The sequence below is a fragment of the Carcharodon carcharias genome, chromosome 11, assembly GCF_017639515.1.
Source record: "Carcharodon carcharias isolate sCarCar2 chromosome 11, sCarCar2.pri, whole genome shotgun sequence".
Classification (NCBI taxonomy): domain Eukaryota; kingdom Metazoa; phylum Chordata; class Chondrichthyes; order Lamniformes; family Lamnidae; genus Carcharodon; species Carcharodon carcharias.
This window is the reverse complement of record NC_054477.1, coordinates 58,360,630-58,383,720: the sequence shown is the minus strand read 5'-3', so window position 1 is coordinate 58,383,720 and position 23,091 is coordinate 58,360,630. Positions and strand designations below refer to the sequence as shown.

General features: G+C 41.6%; 1 protein-coding gene across 1 annotated transcript in view; it reads left to right on the top strand.

The window, feature by feature from the left end:
* Window positions 1–23,091, top strand: part of ift88 (intraflagellar transport 88 homolog) — a 137,989-nt gene that overhangs the window by 17,142 nt on the left and 97,756 nt on the right. Inside the window, exons 5-8 of the mRNA XM_041199430.1 lie at window positions 6,254–6,307; window positions 7,961–8,030; window positions 20,491–20,560; window positions 22,072–22,162. Of these exons, the coding sequence (XP_041055364.1) occupies window positions 6,254–6,307; window positions 7,961–8,030; window positions 20,491–20,560; window positions 22,072–22,162 (285 nt within the window). The remainder of the gene's footprint in view (window positions 1–6,253; window positions 6,308–7,960; window positions 8,031–20,490; window positions 20,561–22,071; window positions 22,163–23,091) is intronic.

Sequence of the window (23,091 nt, the reverse complement as noted above, 5' to 3'; positions counted from 1 at the left end):
GGGTGGATCACGGTGGGTTAGCACACTCTGAGATTATGCTGATGATGAAATCTTCTGTCTCTGGCTGTAAAGATTCTTGGTAAAACTAGTTTTGGCACTTTCTCCCCAATATCTATTAAGGTGACCCACAGTAGAAAATAGCCCATAACTCAGCAATCTCATTCAGACAGGACATAGCAGTAGCAGATTTAAAATATGGGGGAAAAACATTTCTATGATTGTGATCGCAAGGTTTAGTGGGCCTTACAGGATTGAAAAGAAACTGAATGAAGTAAATTATTTAATAAATACTCCAGATAGAAGAAAGAGCAGAACGTGTGTTGTGTAAATATGCTTAAAAAGTACTTTGACAGGGAAGAAGACCAAAAGGAGGTATTAGTGGTGGTAGATAATGAGAAAGAAGTAGAAATGCAAGATTCTGAAATTGATTTTCCTCTAATAAAATTAGATAATAAGGGGGTACTTGAAAATTTAGATGTAATATTGAGTTACCTTCCAGATAAGTGTCAAAGTGGTTTGGCAAAACTATTGCAGTCACACAAAGCTATTTGTGGAAATAAGTTGGGTGGTCAGATTCAGCTATACATGATGTGTCTGTAGAAGTTGCATCTTTGTTAAGTAAATATCCTTATAGATTAAATCCGGCAAAGTTATCACAAGTACAGAAAGAAATTGACTTCATGCTTCAAAATGATATCATTGAGTCTAGTTGCAGTAACTGGAGTTTGCCTGGTACCGAAACTGGATGGAACACAAAGACTGTGCGTGGACTATTGAAAGGTGAACGTGGTGACAGAAGTGGATTCATATCCTATACCACGGTTGGAGGAGTGTATTGAGAAAGTGAAGCAATCAAAATTTATCACAAAGATTGACTTGCTAAAAGGATAATGGCAAGTACCATCATCAGAGACAGCAAAGGGGATATCAGTGCTTGTGACACAAATGGATTATATCTGTTTAAAGTGGCATGAAGAACATACCTGCGACATTTCAAAGACTGAGGAACAAAGTAATTGCAGGTTTGAGCAATTGTGCTGTTTATATTGACAACTTGAGAATTTTCAGTCCTATGTAGGAGCAGCATTTATAACATCTGGAAGAATTATTTACTCGATTACAAGAAGCTAATTTCGTGATGAACTTGGCTAACAGTAAATTTGCAAAAACGTAAGTTACGTATCTAGGCCATATCGTTGGACATGGTAAGGTGGCTCCAAGAGATGTGAAGGTGAAGGCTATTGTGGATTTCCCCATGCCTACAACAAAACAAAAGGTTTTGAGATTTCTGGGCATGATTGGGTTTTATCGAAAATATGCATCAAATTTTAGCAGTGTGGTTGCTTCACTGACTGAACTATTAAAAAAGAACAAAGTTTCAATGGACACAGGAGTGTCAAAAGGCATTTGGTAATTTGAAAACTGTTTTAATTACAATACTAGTTTTGACCAGCCAATTACGCCAAGCAATTTAAGTTGGCCATTGATGCAAGTGATATAGGCTTCGGGGCAATACTGTTGCAAGAAGATGTCAGTGGAATTGAAAAAATGATAAGAGTATTTTTCACGGAAGTTGAATGTATAACAGAGAAGATATTCAATGATCGAAAGGAGACTTTGGGTTTGGTGTTAGCATTGCAGCATTTTGAAATGTATCTGGCAAACAAATTATCAGAAATAATTGTTTATGCAGACCACAATCCTTTAAAGTTTCTGGACAAATTTCGAGGCAGAAGTGCAAGGTTATTTGGATGGGGTTTATTACTGCAACCGTTTAATCTACAGATAATACATGCCGCTGGATGGGAAAATCTGATTGCAGATGCTTTATCAAAAGTTAAAGTTTAAAGGGAAAATTGTTAACGCATGCATCTAGTAATGTAATAGTGTAAGTATAGAGATAAGTACAGGAGATAGTATAAGATGGGTTAATAAAATGAAGCCATCTTTTTAAATAACGGTGGTTCATTTTTCAATACGGAGGGGGATGTCAAGAAGATATAATAATTCTCAATGTTATTGGAATTTATTATAAAGTAGAGGTGTGTGTGCATGTGTCCCTAAATTAGTCTGGGTGCTTTGATCGAAGAGGAGAAGTTGGGTTTGAAATGTTACTTAGGTAAATATGGGGAAGTTTAGAAACATAGGTGTCAAGAGAACATTTGCATTTTTAAATAAACCAGACTAGATTGTTTTCAAAAGGAGAGATGAAATGTGTCACCTAGCCAGGTGAAGTTTAGAAAAAGTGTGTTTATTTTTCCCAAAGATTACTGGTAAAACTTAGTGTTATGAGAGGTTTTTATTATCAGGAAGCTATAGTCCAAAGACATGTGAAACAATGGGTATTTGTATTCAAAGGAGAAAATGTGCATAATGGAGCAAAGGCTGTGTGTAAGGCTAGGCATTTTTAAAGATATTACAAGTGTACAAAAGCCTTCAGCATCTATTCCTCAAGCTGCTGTCTCCAGGGACTGAAGTAAAGAGAACTCACTTTGAATTCGACTTGTTCAGGATATCATGTTTCTTTGCCTGGGTCTTTTAAAATCTGTGTGTCTTACTGTTGCCTTAATGAAAGTGTAACTGGGAGTTAAGTTGATTAGGGGATTTAGAAATTATCATAATTTGTAGATCTATGTATTTAAAATCATTTCTCTTATTAATAAATATTTAAATTAGTTTTATAAAAACCTATAAGACTTATTAGTACTGAATTCAAGCTCGTATCTTGAAATTTATACAAATTGATAATTAGTTGTGGCAGTTTCAAGTTTCCCTCTGGGGTTTGAACAACTCTGCATTTACCATTGGCTGTGTCAGAACACTGGTCAATATCACCTTGCTGTTTATAGGAGTTTGCTGTGTACACATTGGCTGCTGTGTTTCCTACATTACAACAGTGACTACACTTCAAAAGTACTTCATTGGCTGTAAAGGGCTCTGAGATGTCCAGTGGTTGTGAAAAGCGCTATATAAATCCAAGTCTGTCTTTTCTTTCATATACATTTTTGATTTTTTAATTTTCGTTAAGCAGCTACTTTGGACATTAAGAATAGGTGCAATTATTCTCTTCAGCCAGATAACTATATACAGGTAAAAATGTCAAAAATAAGAATTGTAGCATCATAACAAGATTTAAATATTAGATCTTTCACAAATGATTTGACTTGCCTATAAAGCTCTCTTTTGTGGCTTTGAGTAGCTCTGTAAATGTTTTTAGTCAGAGGTTGCAACTTCTCTGAAAAGCCTAGTGTTTAAGTGTTCTTTGAGCTACCGCTATCAGCTGAAGAAAATCAACAACTACACTGCAGCATGAGGACATCCCCCATGTAGAATTTCTGACATGCATTTGTATATGTTTTGTAATCTGAGCAACACTTTCCCATTATTTCCCTTGTCAGGTTGTAACAGTAACTGAGTTTGTTTTTTCCAATTACTTCAAAGTGAGATAGACCATGAGCTTTATTACTTTTTTGGAGGGAAGTTTAGGCAGCAGAATTATTTTCAAATATATTTACTTTAAAGGAATAACTTTGAGGGTCCATTACTGATGTGGTTGCATTGAGTGCAGCAGTAGACATCGGAGTGCAACATTATACACCTGACATTTGATCTGTTCACATACTAGTGAGGCTCCAAAACTGGAGACAGAACCAAACAAAATTATCCTTTGACTATCAGCTTGGCTATACTGGTAGGATTGTCACTTCTGATTCAGTAGTTTGTGGATTCAAGTCTTACTTCAGAACTTGGCTAATGTTTTCAGTATGTACTCATGAAAGGAAGTCACATTGCTGGAGTTTCAATTTTTCAGCTGAGGAGTTCAATAGAGGCTCTGCCTGCCTGTTCAGGTTTGAGTTCCAAGCTTGTTTCCCGGAATCTCCTAAACTATGCCTCCAGCAGCTGGAAGATCAGCTGCTTACAATTCCTGCTGCAATAACCCCGCACCACTTCTCTGTTTATGATATCACCAGCTACTGTTAAAGCCTCTGGTTGAGTGATCTCACCCCACCACCAGTGCTGAGATCAGTGACCTCATGGAGTGCAGTCAGCAAGGAGTTGGAGAGTCAGGAATCAGGAGGCATATGTGCCATCCTTCGGGGAATGTCTAAACTTATGAGAGCTCTTAAATTTGTGGAAGATTGAAATTGTGGGAGCTTGAAATCAGGAGATGAGTGCAAGAAGAAAGAGACTGGGGATCAGAGGAAGGATGGAAACTGGGGAATGGTAGAGAGATCAGAATGGGGAAAGAGAACAAAGGAGAGAAGGAAAATAGGGTTTAGGGGCTCAGGAGAGATGGGTAAAAAGAGATGGAACATCATGGGAGAGAAATGGACTAGTGGTCTGGGGATTGGGGCTTGAGCGAGTGGAGGATGGAGATTGGGTTGGGGTTTGGCATAGGGACCAGCATTTTTCAGAGAGCCGGGAGCAGCAGCAGCAAGCTGCTAAATAGAAGTGGTGCCGAGAGAGGACCAGTCAGTAAAGGCGTGAATGAAATTGAGTACTTACTGTGGGTAAACATGAAAAATTATTTTAATTGCTGGCCTAATTGGGAGCTAGAAACGTTGGTGCTGAGCTGAATTTAGGTTGACATGCCATGTGAGAAATGCCCCAAACAATGGACACATGGCCCTATGTATGATCTCTCAGTTTGGTTCAGGCCAGTCTGTGCCTCCTGATTTTTGACATGTGCTGTTCCAAGTACAGATCAGTTCTGACTGAGGTTCCTAGTTGAAAGTTGTCAGCTTCATGGAACTGGAGTCTGAAGCAGAATTCAAGGAGATTGGGAGAGGGACTAGATCAATTAAAATTAACTGAATAGGGAGCCTTTGCAGTGTGAGGTGATTATGGGCTATGGTTTCAGGGTGAATATCAGCATATGATAGGATTGCTACTAGCTACAGATTACATATAGACTATCAGTGAGTTATTGTGGTATTAAAAAAAATGCTGGAAAAGCTCAGCAGGCCTGACAGCATCTGTGGAGAGAAAGACAGAGTTAACGTTTCGAATCCGTATGACTCTTCAGAGTTGAGTTTTTCCAGCATTTTTTGTTTTTGTTTCAGAGTTCCAGCATCCACAGTATTTTGCCTTTATCTTAAGTTATTGTGGTATGATGATTGTGAGGGGAATGAGTGCTACCATTTTACTGCTAGTTTTCATTGCAATTTCAGTGAGTTACCATTAGTTATTGGTGGAATCAAAGTTCCCTCTACCTTAGGTTTGCCCTGTGTGAATTGCTTGTTTACCTTCAGATTCCTTACCCACCCACCTCCCGCACCGGTTACCCCTGTGCCTTGTCCTTAGTTTCCATCCTTGCTCACGAGTGGCCTCATAATTTTTGGAATTTGGAATTGTTGTGCAACAGTTGCTTGAGCATATATACTCAACCACAAGCGGGCCTCTATTTATAAGGCAACTGCAATAACGTTTGTAGAAGTCAGGTATCATGTGATGAGACATGTAGGACATGAAGATAGATGTTCTGAATCTTTGCCTCTGCAAGAATTTGAAAATTTACCCTGTAGAACACACCCTTGAATCATATTTCTGGCTCTTATTTCAGTGTAGAACCTGTCCAGCACATGCTGCGATAGTAAAACTGAAAATTCTGTATCTCATTAATTTTCACAAAAATTAGAAATCATTATTTTGGATTCTGGCTATCAACAGGCTGATTAGTGTTCACTGCTTCTGTTAAGTGGGAATACAGCCAAATAAGATAACCGTATTTGTAATTCTACTTTACTCAAAATCCATCTGGTTTAAATATTGCAATGAAATGTTTGAAGTGTTGGAGGCTATGTCCAGATTCCTAGGGATTGGACATTTGCATAGGCAAGACCAACAGCTAACATATGCACAGGTGAATAGCATGGTCTATCCTGACCTTATAAGGCAAAACAGCCCTTAACTGCTTTGCTTTAGCTCCATCCCTGAAAATACACCCTCACAGAAAAACATTGCACCACTTCCAATTATGTACCCAGATGACATTTTCTTGAGTCTCTCTTTCACATAGTGCAGAGCAGTGGTCAGACTGTCAAAGCTTCCCTTCCTGCCTTCTACAGTAGAATATATCCTTCCTGTTTTATACTCAACATTTTTAAAATAACATTAGTAAAAGGAAAATAAGCCTGATATTGAAATACTCACTTAATATGAATGTTACATCAACATTATCTTCATATTTACTACTTTTGCATAATCTGTTAATCTATTAAGTGTATTTTAACAAATGTTTTTCAAAATGTAGGCAAGGGTGCCTTTGGCTTCTTCAACGGGAAGGCCTGCCACTGGAGCTATTCAGGTAAGATAGTAATCAATTTCTTTTTAAATATCTACTGGACACAGCATTTCTAGATAATCAATAAAAAATATTACTCAATAATAATCATTCATACTGGTTAACTTGTATTTTATGATTTTATTATATAATTTATTCCACCATTCCCATCAAGCCAAGGATCAACCCTAGTTCAATGAGGAGTTTAGAAGAGCATGTCAGGAGAAAAACACCAGGTATACATACAAATTTGGTACCATCCTGGTGAAGCTACAACACAGGATTACATGCAAGCTAAATAGCAGGAGCAACATGCTATAGACAGATCTAAGCAATCCCACGGACCAACAGATCAGATCAAAGCTCTGCAGTCCTCCTATATCTAGATGCGAATGATGGTGAACCATTAATTAGTGGGAGGAGGAGGCTCCATGGGCACCCCATCCTCAAAGATGGCAAAGCATATGAATGCTAAAAAACAAGACTTTTCGTATTTGTAACCATCGTCACCCAGAAGTGCCGAGTGGATGATCCATCTCAGCCTCTGCATGAAGTGCTACCACCAGCTAATGCTGTGAATTAAAATACATGTTTCAATTAAATTTTGTGGGACCCTACCTAACATTACATGACATGCTTCTTGATCTTCCTTTACAGAGAAGCATTTAAAATGCATTGTATTTTGAGATTGCTTATTAATCTTTTGTATGTAGAGGCAATGATTCCATGTTCTTGTCTTATTTTGCATAAAAGTAGTAAAAAACAATAGGTGTCTCAATTATCTTTGTTGCTCTGTTCTCCAATTCCCTTACCAGAAAACTCTTTTTTTCATGGCTATGACCCAATACTGTTGGTGATGGCATTTGGATTATAGCAGCACAGAAGGAGGCCTTTGGACCATTGTGCCCGTGCTGGCTTTTTGAAAGATTAGCCCAATTAGTACCAGTCCCACTTCCTTGCTTTTTCCCCGAAACTCTGAAAACTTTTCCCCTTAAATGATTTACCCATTATGATAGAGTCTGTTAATGGTGCCCATTCTATTTAAGGAGCATCTTAAAGCAGGACGGAGAAGTAGAAAGGAGGAATAATTTAGGGAAAGAATTCCAGCATTTAGGACCCAGACAGGTGAAGACACAGCCAACAATGGAGGGCGAAGGAAATCGGGGATGCATAAGAAGTCAGAATTGGAGGAATACGAAGTTTTTAGAGGGTTGTAGGATTGAAGAGTAATTCATTAATTAAATCAGAAGCCTCTTTGGACAGTCTGTTTCTCTCTGCCCATTTTTCACCCTACCTTCCCTGAAGATCACTTCCTACTTCTCCACCTCTTCCTATTCTTTCCCTGCTGAAATTCTCTCCCCACCATCTCCTCCCTCTCCCTGCCCTTCTCCTTGTGCATCCTATTCCCTTCCTCTTTCTTCCCCAATTCCAATTATTCTCTCTAACCTGAATATGACACTTTGTGTTGACTACCTGTGTTTAAGGCCATAGGGCAGCAACCAATTTTCTAAAATTTCACTGAATGGGTTTTTCTTCATATTTGCCATGTTATCCATGTTTACATGCTTTAAAAAGAGTGATTTTATGATTTGCTTCCATTTATGAATGATAAAATGCTTTGATAAAATCTGTTTTGAAAGTGAAGAATGACTGAGTTGTTTACATTTCATCTTTAAGGATGGGATCGCTGTTGCTAGACCTATGACCGCAGTGCGTGCAGCTGGCTATTCTTCTGCAACTTACAGAGGTTTGTTTGTTTTGAAATATTTCACAAGGTAATTATGGATCAGGAAGGCCACTGGGCTCTATTTCAGCTCATCCATGTAAAAAAACTTAAGTCATTTCATTGCAGAATGCAATTGGTTTTTAGACAAATCCAGGTTGTGGGAATGGGGAACATTACTAGCTCAGTCTGCGTGCCTTGGGAGAATGTGCCCACGAAGGCAGGACCATCATTGCCGGGGGGCTGATGTGGGCTGCGGTTGCGTGAGCCAACTGGGGAAAGAGGTCCAAGATAGCCACAGGGGCTGTTGGGTGCAGAGGCGGGCAGTTTGAAAGTCCTACCTCAGTGCTCTGAGACTTTGTCCCAGTCAAAATAAAAACAGGCTCTCTCTCTTCACACCCTCTCACCCCCCCATGCTCTCCATGCCAGGCTATGCCCCCATAAGCTATGCACTCCCATGCATACTCCATGGACCCTCATGTCCCCAGTGCCATCGTATGGCACTTCTGTAGCCATTCACCCACTAGTGCCTGCAGTTTCTGTTCTTGATGCTTTAAAGGGTCTGAATGATTGACACTTTTATTGGGCTGTAATGAAAGGAATTTTTTTATAACAGCCATTCATTCATTACTTTCCACTTTTTTTAAAAAGCTTTTATTTGCACATCCTATTGTCACTATAGGGGTCATTGGTTCCATGCAATGTATAGTGGGTGAATGGGCATGGAAATGGCATAACTTGGCATGGTGAGCATGAGAGGTCATGTGGGGTGGTTAGGGGGTGTAGCTTGGCATTGGGGCATGAGAGGCTGGGGGTGGGAGGAAGAGCTTGACATGATGGCATGGGGGTCATAGGGTGAGTGGGCATAGATTGACATGGGGGGATGGGTAGCAGACACAGCTTGGCATAGGGGGGTGAGGCCATGGGGGTTGGGTGGGGGCATAGCTTGAGATAGGGAAGCATGAGAAGGACCTTTTGAACTCACCTTTTTAAAGGTTCCTTCATGCAGACTATGGTTCACGTCATCTCTGAGGTGCCATGAACTACGACTCTTTAAAAACCTGGCCTGACTCCATGAAAATTGCAGAGGAGTAAGACATGCCTATCTTTGCCATGCAGCCAGCCAGGTTGGGAGTGCAGTGTGTGGGTCATGACCCGAACTAGCTCCCACCCTTAAAAATCTCTCTCTCTCTCTCTTCTCCTCCTCCCCCCCAACCCCGGCCAAATCGCACAGCCCAGGAATGGTGTTCGGAATCCCGTACTTGGGACATCCCACCATTTTTAAAGGGTTCCCCAAGTACTCCAGATGTGAGGGAAATCCAGAACATCATTTTTACTGTTCCATCTGGGAGTCCATTCCCTGCATTGATCGCTGTTAATGTGAGGAAGAGCATCCTGACGTCTGTCCTAAATATGCCTTTTGCCAATTTAACTTGTGATCCCCAATGCCTTGTTCTATTCTCTAATTTAAAATATTTTTCTAGGTTTACCTTTTCCATGCTGTTTCCAATCTTGTGCACCCCAATAAGATTGCCTCTACGACCATTTTGTGTTGGCCTGCAGAATCCAAATCATTGATATAAATGAGAAACAATACTAGTCCTGACTCTATTTCTTGGGTCAACCCACTCAGTATTCTTTTCACCTCCATTCCTCCATTTCCCCTTTAACAAATACCATCATTTTTCTATTATGGCTAATTTCATATTCATTCCCATGTTTTGCACAAATCCCAATAGCCTTGAGCTTAGCTAATAGCTCTTTGCATGCAAGGTTACCTAAATGGATCTGGAAGTGTAAGTACGGGGCGGTGGTGGCAGGAAGTATACAGAATTTTTAGGCCCTCCTGCCTGCAAACTCACCAATGGGTTAAAATTCTGCTCATGACATTGGGGGAGACAGTGGCATAGTGGTAAAATCACTGAACTAGTAATCTAGACACCCAGGTTAATGCTCTGGGGCCATAGGTTTAAACCACACCACGGCAGCTGGTGGAATTTAAATTTGGTAAAAAAAAATCTGGAATTTAAAGCTAGTCTCAGTAATGGTAACCATGAAACTCTCATGGAATGTTGTAAAAATCCATCTGGTTCAGTAAATGTCCTTTAGGGAAGGTAATCAGCTGGCCTTACCTGGCCTGGCCTACATTGATTTCAGATCCACAGCAATGTGATTGCCTTTTAACTGCCCTCTTGAAATGGCCCTTGTAAACCACTCAGTTCAAGGGCAATTAGGCATGGGCAACAAATGCTGGCCTTGTCAGCGATGTCCATATCCCATGAAAGAGTAAAAAAAAGTAAGACTGCATCTGGAGTTTCCAGGCACTGGAAATGACAATGACGAATCCATCCCTGTCAACCCTGCAAAGTCCTCCTTACGACCATCTGGAGGCTTGTGCCAAAATTGGGAGAGCTTTTTCAACAGACTAGCAATAGGGTCATGCTCACAGAATCACACCTTACAGAAAATGTCCCAGACAGCACCATCACCACTGACAGGGCACCCCACCACAGGTGGGTGGCACTGTGGTATACAGTCGGGAGAGAGTTCTCAACATTGACTCTGGACCTCATGAAGTCCCATGGCATCCGGTCAAACATAGGCAAGGAAATCGCCTGCTGGTTAGCACCTACTGCCCTCCCTCAGCTGATGAATCAGTACTCCTCCATATATTGAATATCACTGGAAGAAGCACTAAAGGTGGAAAGGGCACAGAATGTACTCTGGGTGGAGGACTTCAATGTCCATCACTAAAAGTGGCTCAGTGGCACCACTACTGACCAGGTTGGCTGAATTCTCAAGGACATAGCTGCTAGACTGATTCTGCAGCAGGTGGTTGGGGAACTAACAAGAGGGAAAAATCTACTTGACCCCATCCTCACCAATCCACCTGTCCTAGATGCATCTGCTCATGACAATACTGGTAGAGGTGATCACCATACAGTCCTTGTGGAGACAAAGTCCCGTCTTCACATTGAGGATACCCTTCATAGTGTTATATGGCACTACCACTGTGCTAAATGGGATAGATTTAGAACAGATCTAGCAGCTCAAAACTGGGCATCCATGAGGCACTATGGGCCATCAGCAGCAGCAGAAATGTGTACAACTACGATCCTTAACCTCATAGCCTGGTATATCCCCAACTCTACCATTACCAACAAGCAATGGGATCAACCCCATTTCAGTGAAGTGTGCAGGAGGGCGTGCCAGAAGCAGCACTAGCCATACCTAGTGCTAGTGGTAGGTATGGCTAGTGCTGGTGAAGCTACAACACCAGACTACTTGCATTCCTAACAGCGAAAGCAACATGCAATAGACAGACCTAAGTGATCTCAGAACTAACGATCAGATCTAAGCTCTGCAGTTCCTGCCACGTCCAGCCGTGAATGGTGGTCGACAATTAAACAACTAACTGTAGGAGGAGGCTGTACAAATATCCCCATCCTCAATGATGGTGGAGCCCAGCACAGCAGTGCAAAAGACAAGGATGAAGCATTTGCAGCAATCTTCAGCCAGAAATGCTGAGTGGCTAATCCATCTCTGCGTCCTCTGTGGCCCCCAGATGCCAGTCTTTAGCCAATTCCATTCGCTCCATGTGATATCAAGAAACGGCTGAGGGCACTAGATACTGCTAAGGCTATGGACCCTAGACACATTCCGCAATAGAAGACTTGCGCTGCAGAACTAGCTGTGCCCCTAGCCAAGCTATTACAATATAGCTACATCGCTGGCATCTACCCAGCTGTAAGGAACAAGTCTTTTTATTTCTGCTGGACTGTGGATTGGATTAAAAAGGCTGCAGGTTGAAAGACATGTCCTTTGGAACAGGATGAGAGATATATGCAATGTTGCAGTCCTGGAACAGAGTGTGCCATGAAAGACAGGATGATGCCAGAAATGATTCCTGGATCAAGGGAGCTGTCTGACAATAGCATTTTAATTGGCTCCTGACCAGGGTTTGTGTGAGAGCAGAGGAGAATAGCTCTTAGTCTGAAAGGAACAAGACCTAAAACCTCTTTTTCCTGTGTGTGGAAGATTCCAATAATTCCACAATAATAGCTAGCTGGCTTTTCTCCTCATATATCCCTATAACCTGCTCCCTTTCTGAAAACCACTGTAAGAGGCAAAAGGGAAAACCACTGTTAGAGACATTGAAAGGCAAGTGCTCAACCAGTGAACTACAGACTGAAAGTGCTGGAAGACCACTTCGTGTCATCAACAAGAACTGAAAGGAATTTGGAAGACATTGATCAAATCAACCCAATGAATCCTATACCCTGGATTGGTGCCATTGGACTGTTTTATTCTACCCTTAAAAGGCTTATGTGTCTTATGTGTCGTGTGTGTGTGTGTGTGCGTGTGTGTATAAGGATTTAAGGAAGAGGTAGAGTTTAAATTATAGTGTTAGAAGTTAGTTCATATTTCTTTCTTTTGCCATTAGTTAAAAACAATTTGTTCAATAAACAGTTCTTTACTTATTAAGTTTACAAACCTGGTGCTCGTAATCTGTTAACCTAAATTAAACAGTTAAGTAGAATTGCGACAGCCTGGTGGTTTAGTCAAACTTTTCACATTTGTATCACATTCATTATCTCCAGTGAGTCGCGACACCAGCAATGTGGAAAATTGTCCAGATATGTCCTGTCCACATAAACAAGACAGATCCAACCCAGCCAATTACCGCCCCATCAGTCTACTCTCGTTCACCAGCAAAGTGATGGAAGGGGTTGTCGAAGTGCTATCAAATGATACAGATCAATAACCTGCTCACTGACGCTCAACTTGGGTTCTGCTGGGGCCACTCAGCTCCTGATTTCTTTACATGTTTGGTCTAAACATGAACAAAAGAGCTGAACTCAAGAGGTGAAGTGAGAGTGATTTCCCTCGACAGCAAGGCAGCATTTGACCGAGTGTGGCACCTGGCAACCATGTTTGCAGGAAGTGTGTCCAGCTGTAGCTGCTGGCTAACTGCATATCAGAGCTGGAGCTGCAGGTAGATTCACTGTGGAGCATCTGTGATGCTGAGATTATTGTGGAGAACACATTCAGTGAAGTGGTCACACCGCAGGTAAAGACTGAACAGGCAGAAAGGGAATGGGTGACCACCAGGCAAAGTAAAGGAATGCAAGTAGTACCTGGAGTCCCCTGTGGCCATCCCCCTCCCTAACAGATGTACCGTTTGGATACTGTTGGGGAAGATGACTTCTCAAGAGAAAGCAACAGGAGCCAAGCCCATGGCACCATGGGTGGCTCTGTTGCACAAGAGGGGAGGAAGAAGAATGGCAGGGCTAAATTGATAGAGGATTCAGTAGTAAGGGGAACAGATGGGTGTTTCTGTGGCTGCAAAAGAAACTCCAGGATGGTATGTTGCCTCCCCGATGCCAGGGTCAAGGATGTGTCAGAGAGGCTGCAGAGCATTCTGAAGGGGGAGGGTGAACAGCCAGTGGTTGTAGTACATGTTAGAACCTACAACATAGGTAAGAAAAGAGATGAAGCCCTACAAGCTGAATATAGGGAGGTAGGACATAAATTTAAAAAATAGGACCTCAAAGGTAGTAATCTCAGGATTACCACCAGTGCCATGTGCTAGCGAGAGTAGAAATAACAAGGTATATCAGATGAATACGTGGCTGAAGAAAGGCTGTAGGGGAGAGGGATTCAGATTCCTGGGACATTCGGACTGGTTCTGGGGAAGGTGGGACCAGTACAAACAGGACGGGTTGCAGCTGGGCAAGACTGTGACCAATATCCTTGAGGGTGTTTGCTAGTGCGGTCGGGAAGGGTTTAAACTAGAATGGCAGGGAGATGGGAACCTGAGGAGGGAGACAGAGGAGGGGGAAAACAAGGTTAGAAACAAAAGACAGAAAAGTAAGAAGCAAAAGTGGAAAGCAGAAAAAACAAGAGTGAAAAACAAATGGAGTGATAGTCATCTTAACTTTATTTTGCATTAACAAGGCAAGTCTAAAGGCTTTGTATCTTAATGCACGGAGCATTCGCAATAAGGTAAACAGCACAAATAGATTAAATGGTTATGATATAGTTGTAATTATGGAGACACGGCTGCAGGGTGACCAAGGATGGAAACTGAACATCCAGGGGTATTCAATGTTTAGGAAAGACAGACAAATAGGGAAAGGAGGTGGGGTAGCATTGTTAGTAAAGGAGGAAATAAATGCAATAGTGAGGAAGGATATTGACTCGGAAAAGCATTATGTGGAATCTGTTTGGGTGGAGATAAGAAACACCAAAGGGCAGAAGATGTTGGTGGGTGTTGGCTATAGGTCCCCAAACAGTAATGGAGATGTAAGGGAAGGCGTTAAGCAGGAAATTAGAGATGCATGCAATAAGGGCACAATTGTAATCATGGGTGACTCCAATCTACATATAGATTGGACAAACCAAACTAGTAATAATACTATGGAGGAGAATTTCCTGAGGTGTGTACGTGATGGTTTTTTCAGACCAATACGTTGAGGGACCAACTAGAGAGCAGACTGAGTATTGTGCAATGAGAAAGGATTAATTAACAATCTTGTTGTGCAGGGTCCCTTGGGGAAGAGCGACCATAAAATGATGTAATTGTTCATTAGGATGGAGACTGAAGAGGCTGAATCTGAAACTAGGGTCCTGAATCTAAATGAAGGGAACTACGAGAATATGAGGCACGAGTTGGTAATGATGGATTGGGGAACCTTGCTAAAAGGGTTGACAGTGGATAGGCAATGGCTCATATTTAAGGAATGTATGCATGAATTACAACAATTATTCATTCCTGTCTGGCGCATAAGTAAAACAGGAAAGGCTTACAGAAGAAATTAAAGCTAGTATTAGATACAAAAAGGAGACATGTAAAATTGCCAGAAAAAGCAGCAATCCCTAGGTAAAAGCAAAATACTGCGAATGCTGGAAATCTGAAACGAAAGCCTGGGTATTGGGAGCAGTTTAGAATTCAGCAAAAGTGGATAAAAAGATTGATCAAGAAAGGGAAAATGGAGTATGAGAGTAAACTTGCAAGGAACATAAAAACTGACTGTAAAAGTCAGAAAAAGATCAGCGAAGACAAATGTAAGTTCCTTACAGTTGGAAATGGGGGAAATTATAAAGGGAAGCAAAGAAATGTCAGAAGAATTGAACACATTTTGGTTCAGCCTTCACAAAAGAGGACACAAATAATTTCCCAGAAGTGTTAGGGAACGAAGGGTTTAGTGAGACAGAGGAATTGAAGAAAATCAGCATTAGTAAAAAAAAATGGTGCTGATGAAACTAATGGGGTTAAAGGCTGAAAAATCCCCAGGGCCTGATAATCTACACCTCCAGGGTACTAAAGGAAGTGATCCTGGAAATATTGGATTAATTGGTGGTCATCTTCCAAAATTCTATAGACTCTGGAGCAGTTCCTACAGATTGGAGGGTGGCAAATGTAACCCCACTATTTAAAAAAGCAGGGAGAAAAAAACAGAATCACAGACCAGTTAGCCTAACATCAGTAGTGGGGAAAATGCTAGAATCTATTATAAAAGACGTGGTAACAGAAAACTTGGAAAGCATTAATGGGATTACACAAATTCAGCATGGGTTTATGAAAGGGAAATCATGCTTAACTTATCTGCTGGACTTTTTTGAGAATGTAACTAGTAGAACAGATAAGGGAAAGCCAGTGGATGTGGTGAATTTGGATTTCAAGAATGCTTATGATAAGATCCCACATAAGAGGCTGGTGGGCAAAATTAAAGCACATGGGATTGGGGATAATATACTGGCATGGATTGAGAATTGGTTGGCAGAACGGAAACAGAGTGTGGGAATAAATGGGTCTTTTTCCAGGTGGCAGGCAGTACCTAGTCGTGTATTGAAGGGATCAGTTCTTGGGCCCCAGCTATTCATGATATATATAAATGACTTGGATGAGGGAACCAAGTGCAATATTTCCAAGCTTGCTGATGACACAAAACTGGGTGGGGTTCTGAGGAGGATGCAAGGAGGCTTCAAGGCAATTTGGACAAGTTGTGTGTGTGGGCAAACACATGGCAGATGCAGTATAACATGGATAAATGTGAAGTTATATGCTTCGGTGTGAAAAAGAGAAAGGCAGAGTATTATTTAAACGGTGATATATTGGGAAATGTGGACGTACAAAGGAATCTGGGTGTCCTTGTCCACCAGTCAATGAAATCAAATAGGCAGGTGCAGCAAGCAATTAGGAAGGTAAATGGCCTTCATTGCAAGAGGATTTGAGTTCAGAAGTAGGGATGTCTTACTGCAGTCTACAGGGCCTTGGTGAGACCACGCCTGGAGTTTTGTGTGCAGTTTTGGTCTCCCTACCTAAGAAAGGATATACTTGCCATAGAGGGAGTGCAGCAAAGGTTCACTAGGCTGATACCAGGGATGGCAGGACTGTCGTATGAGGAGAGATTGGTTCGACTGGGCCTGTATTTGCTAGAGTTTAGAAGAATGAGAGGATCTGATTGAAACGTATAAAATTTTAACAGGGCTCAAAAGACTGGATGCAGGGAGGATGGTGCCCCTGGTTGGGAAGTCTAGAACCAGGGGCCACAGTCTCAGGGTATGGGGCAAGCCATTTAGGACAGATGAGGAAAAATTTCTTCACTCAGAAGGTGGCCAACCTGTGGAATTCTCTGCCACAGAAGGCTATGGAGGCTGGGTCACTGAGTATATTCAAGAAAGAAATTGATAGATTTTTGGATATTAGGGACATCAAGGGATGTTGAAAAAAAATGGGAATATGCATTTAGAGGATCAGCCATGATCATATTGAATGGTGGAGCAGGCTCGAAGGGCTGAATGGCCTACTCCTGCTCCTAGTTTCTATGTTTCCATGTTAGCAAAACTGGAGTTAATGGAAATCAGGGGAAATCTCTCCACTGGTTGGAATCGTACCGAGCACAAAGGAAGATGGTTATTGTTGTTGGAAGTCAATCATCTCAGTCCCAGGACATCACTGCAGGAGTTCTTCAGGATAGTGTCCTAGGCTCAGATCTTCAGTTGCTTCATCAATGACCTTCCCTTCATCATAAGATCAGAAGTGAGGATGTTCGCTGCTGATTGCACAATGTTCAGCACCATTCACAACTCTTCAGATTCTGAAGCATTCCATGCCAATTGCAGCAAGACCTGGACAACATTCAGGCTTGTGCTGATACGTGGCTAGATAGCATCTTTCAAACCTGTGACTTCTACCACCTAGAATGATAAGGAGGGCAGTAGATGCATGGGAACAACACTGCCTGCAAGTTCCCCTCCAAGTTGCACACCAATCCTGATTTGGAACTATATCACTGTTCCTTCACTGTCGCTAAATCAAAATCCTGGAACTGCCTCCCTAGCAGCACTGTGGGTATACCTACACCACATGGACTGCAGCAGTTCAAGAAAGTGTCTCATCACCACCACCTTAAGGGCAATTAGGGATGGGCAATAAATGCTGGCCTAGCCAGCGATTCCTACATCCTGTGAAAGAATAAAAAAAAACATTTTTGAATATACATAGAAGTTACAATGCAGAAACAAAGCAGTTGGCCTAACTAGTCCATGTTGGTGTTTACACTTGATGCCAGTAACTAGTTCTAATCACATTTATCCATCTAATTACCATACTCCTTCAATCTCCTTTCCTTCATCCAGCTTTCAATGAAATTGTGAATGTTGACAGTTTTTGCTTCCACCACCAACTCTGGAAATGAATTGCACAATCTCATAGCTTACTTGTGCAAAGAAGTTACTCCTGTACCTATTCTAACTCTTGCATTTAATCTTGTATCTATGATACCTCGTTGTTGACCTCTCAACTATTAGAAACTGTCTGCTTTCATCTATCTATTTTATCTTCTCACAATATGGGACATATTGACCTGTGTCCAAACTACTGGTATATTCCCAGTATTTAGCGACTCTTATTATCAGAAAATGCTGGAAATACTGAACAGGTCACACAGCATCTATGGAGAGAGAAACAGAAGGTGGTATTTAATGATGGCTATGGGGGTCTCACTGGCTGGCTGGATAGCCAGGGTGAGTCCCACATCACGTCTTTTAGGGAGGGCCCGCTATATCAAGTGCCACTCAGGCACTTAACAGGATCACAGCAGGCCTTCGCTGGGATCAATGACCTGGGGCAGGGGGCAAGGTGAAAGGGGGGAGAGAGGAATGGGGAGAGGGCGGGAGCTCCGCCTACCCCATCAGAGACCGTCAGCTCTCTTGAACACCAGTGATGGCGGGGAAGTGCTGGTTGCTACTGGTATGACACTCAACTGAGGCCTAGTATTGACCCTGGATTTCAGACTATATGTGAGTGGTGGTGAGATGGGTTTGCAGGGGTGATATGGTTGGCAGCAAAGGTAGGGGTTCGCTATCAGTGGGCCCCACTTCTCAGAGCTGGGTCCCTCGATCAGGCACTGCCTTTGAATGAGAACCCTCCCCACTCCCCGGGAGCCTATAAGCGACCCCGCATTAATTGCCCACTTGAGGGCATCAATTGGAGGTGGGGTGTCTCTGGCCTTTCACACCACAGACTTAATCGGGGTGGAAACAGGAAGGCAGAGGGGATGCTGCCCACCACCCGCCTGCCTGATTAAATGCCCCCGCCACCAAACTCGCCACAGGTGAGTGTTATGGCACAGCAGATAGTAAATGCCGAGCTGCTCAAATCCCAGAGGGAAATTTGAAACAGTGGCCACAGCTGTTTTGCAATTTGTATTGTTTTGAGATGCGTGCCTTGAATTCAGTAGTAATAAGTCCACCAAGACTTTGAGGTTTTTTACAAAACTAAATTAAACATTTATTAATAAGAGAAAAAAATTTAAGCACATACACAGGTCTACAAGTTACTACTATAATAACTCCTAAATCCCCTAATTAATCTGACCCTCAGTTGCACCTCTGAGCCAAAGAAATAGATTTAAACAGACCCAGGAAAAGTACACACTACCCTGGACAGTGATATTCAAAGTGAGTTTTCTTAGCTTCAGTTCCTGTAGACAGCAACTTGATGCACAGAGGCTGGAGGCTTTTCACACTTGTGTTAGATCTTAGAATGCCTTCCTCCTTACACATAACCTCATTTCCTTCATACATGTTTCTCCCTTTTAATGCAAATTCTATTGTACCCATATGTTTTTGCAATTTTACTATTCTCATAATATAAATCTTTCATAGTACTAATTTTATCGGTAATCTTTGGGAAAAATAAACACACTGGCCAGAATTTTCCCGTTGGCGATTTGGGGGCGAGGTCCGCACACCAACGGGAAAATGACACGGAATGACGTTGGGAGGAACCCCGACGTCATCCCAGTCCCTTTAAGTTTTTAGGATGACGGGCAGACAGCGAAAAATCAGCTGTCCACCCGCCGACCTGTCAATGGCAAATTGAGGCCATTGACAGGCTAATTAAGATAATTAAAGACTTACCTGTCCAACCTTAAGGTTGGCGGGCAGGCCAGGAGCCCCAGAGGGCTCCTGATAATGCATAAAACCTCATCCACTGGCGCTTAATAAAGTTTATGTCCTTTTTATTAACATGTCCCATCTCGTGTGACATTGTCACATGAGGCGGACATGTTAATAATATTTTTATTTTTCTATTTTTTAAGTTTTTTAGACTGTCACTAAAGAGCGAAAGAGTGCACTTTGACAGCTGGAGATTGCACACACACACACACCCACCCACCCCCCCACCACCCCAACACCCCACCACAGGAACGGGCAGGCCGCTGGACGGGCCTTAATTGGCAAAATTCTGCCCACTGTTTGGCTTAGCTTTTTATGGCTAGGTGTAACATCTTACCATCTCTTTGAAATTCCAGCAAACCTAATTTATCTAAAAATGCAAATGTTCCTCATGCCTCACATTCTAAAACTTCAGCCATGTTTAAGTATTTAGCATTTCAAACCTAGCTTCCCTTTTGATAACTCAAAGCCTCCAGACCAGCTGTCTTCACTTTAATTAAGTCCCCCCCATGCACGCGCACACACACAATATCCAAAGCCCACTATTAACCTACCTTTACAATAATCACAATAATATTATGAAAATTCTTACAATTTTGGGACAGGAGGGCATTGAATTCCATCCAGAGTTAGCGTTTTGGATTGGGGAACCTTTGCCAAAACTACAAGCTCTGGTAGAAGGTCATTGGTCTGAAATGTTAACTCTGTTTCTCTCTACTTAAATGCACCCTAACCTGCTGAACGTTTTGTGTTTCTCTTCCAGATTTCCAGCATTCACAGTAGTTTGCTTTTGACTTTCTTGTCATGATTGTCAATGCCTCACAAATCTCTTCCTTAGTCTTCTCTAGCATTCAAGACAAATCCCTTTTGATAAGTGGTATTTACTGTTTTTCAGGCATTTCAGACTGTCTAGGACTTTCATATCAATTATGTTTGCCCAGGATAATTGTTTGAAAGTAAGGGTAGTATTTCATCAAAATTGATTTCTTAAATTTTCATGTTTTATTTACTTCAGGCTCTGCATTTGACCCACTGGGACAATCAAGAGGTCCTGCTCCACCTCTAGAAACAAAGAATGAAGATACGTAAGTTAGAGTACAAAACTACTTCACAGCATGTGGATCTTAATTTGGAATTAAAAATTCCCCCTCAATAATAATTAACCATTCACTATATAATACAGCAGATCTTTTTTGTAACATTGAGGTAGATTTTCATCCTTACTGCCTGGACAGTAAGCATCTTCTTGGCAAAGCACAGAAATTGGTGGGGGATCACAGCTATTAAAGGATCTGTCTGCTTTTTCTTCTGTACATGAAAGGAAAATCGGGCACATTCTTTTACTGGTATGCACCACATTTTCCTCTCTGTACTGATGTTTCGTAGCTCGGTGATAAAAGTGATGGGGTCAGGTCAACTGGTTATTTTAAATCCCCACCCAATTTTATTCTCTATTGGCTGATAGCACTCTAGCCTCCAGAGACTTGAGCACATAATACAGGCTGGCATTTCAGTGCAGGGCAGAGGAAGCACTGCACTGTTGGAGGTGCCAATTTTTGGATGAGATGTTAAACCAATGTCCTGTTTAATCTCTCAGATGGGCATATAAGATCCTATAACACTAATCAAAGAAGAACAATGACGTTCTCCCTGGTGTCCTGGCCAATATTCATCCCTCAACCAAAATCACTAAAATAGTTTGTGTTTATTATATTTCTATTTAGTGGGATCTTGCTGTGTGAAAATTGGCTGCCGGGTTTCCTACATTGACTATACTTTTTTGGCTGCAAGTCGTTTTGTAGTGTCCAGAGGTTGTGGAAGGCATTGTAGAAATGCAAGTTCTTTCTTTCTTTATTAAATCAGGAAAAGAAAGCAAGAATTGTGTAAACACAACTGGAATGCCTTTCAGGAAAGGGAGCTTGCACCACATGGTCTGGTCTAGACGTGACTTCAGTCCCACATTACTTGGTTGACTGTTAATGCCCTCACGGTATCCAAGGATGGACAATAAGTGCTGCCTTGCCAATGGCACCCACATCCCAAGAACAAATGAAATAGGTTTATCTGGTTGAATTATGCCCTGCACAATTGGTGCATTATTTGTTGGGTTAGTCCTTCGTTATATTGCATACAGAATACAAAGTATTATATACAATGTGTGGGTATTGTATTACTGTACTTGACAAACTTGCTATCATCAAATGTGATGGTATTAGTGATTATTTTTATTTACTGTTATAAAGTATATGCATTTTGGGTTCAGTGTTATATTTAGAAAAATACCTGATTCTGAAAACTGTCACTTTCCAGAGCTCCAGTGGTTTTTCTGCAACTTTTTGATGGTTCTAAATTCATAGTTGCCTTTCTATTTCCTTTCCACTTTCAGTTAATTTCATGTGACTAGATGGTCTAGAATGTTTTCTGAATATCTTAAAAAATATATTTTCAGTATAAGGCTGGATATTATACCTAGTTTTGGCAACCTGGCAAAATGAGTCAAAGCAATTTTTAATGCAGAAAATTTTTGGCTGTCTGATGTAAATTATTGTAGCCTACACCTACATTTATCATTGTGCTTCTCATATAATCGTTTTAGGCCAGAAGAAAAAGTTAAGAATTTAGAGAAAACTGTGAATGAGTTGATTGAAGAAAGTTGCATTGCCAACAGATGTGGTGACCTGCAGTTGGTAAGAATCTCACTTGCTGAACATATTCAACAAACATACAAAATTGGTGGGCAGGCAAAGGCAAAACGTGTCTTTCAAGCCTGCCTCATACCTCATTATGACTTGATCATGACCAGACAAATCTCACCCCAATACCCCTGCTACCATGTAATCTCCTAGGAGAGGCAAAAACATAAGAAAAAACACAATCAAAGAATGAAAATATACCCTGGCAAATTCCTCTCTGATCCCCACAGGCAACCAAAACCAGTCTAAGAGATGGAAAATTCAGTATTTAATGCTGTGAGTTAAGTTCTGATCATGATAAATTTCTAAGGAGAACAACAGTTCCAGACATAGAGTGATAAGTTTCAACCGGAAGGATTAAGTATTCTCAGTGATGGCGTGCTCACCTCTGAATCAGAAGCTATGGATTCAAATTGTACTTCAGGTCTTGACCATTTAACCTTGGCTGACACTTCAGGTAGAATACTGAGACTGTGCTGATTTATCAGCATTCCAGTCTTTTGAACCATTAATCCAAAGCCCCCGATAACTTTTAGGTCCTGATGGGGAGATCATGGGAGTCTTAGAAGCCCTCCCTGCCTTTCTGGCTTCAGCTGCAGGCACAGGCTGCCTTGTGAAGTCCTTTATTGAAAGGTGAACAGGGAATCAACCTGTTAATGGGCCATTTCCCTTAAGATCGCAACATCATGCGGCAGCAGACACCAGCCGGGTCACAACCCCGAAATGGCCCTGATCCTTTGATATTTTCCTTATTGGGAAGATTCCACCCATCATCATCTTTGGCACCACTTGCACTCCTCAATAATGCACCTTTAAGTGCTTAACCAACAATATCTGTTGACAACTCAATATTGAGAAGATCAAAGCAATTCTGTTTGGCTCCCAACAAAAATTCTCCAAAACCATTGCTGTCCCTGTCAATT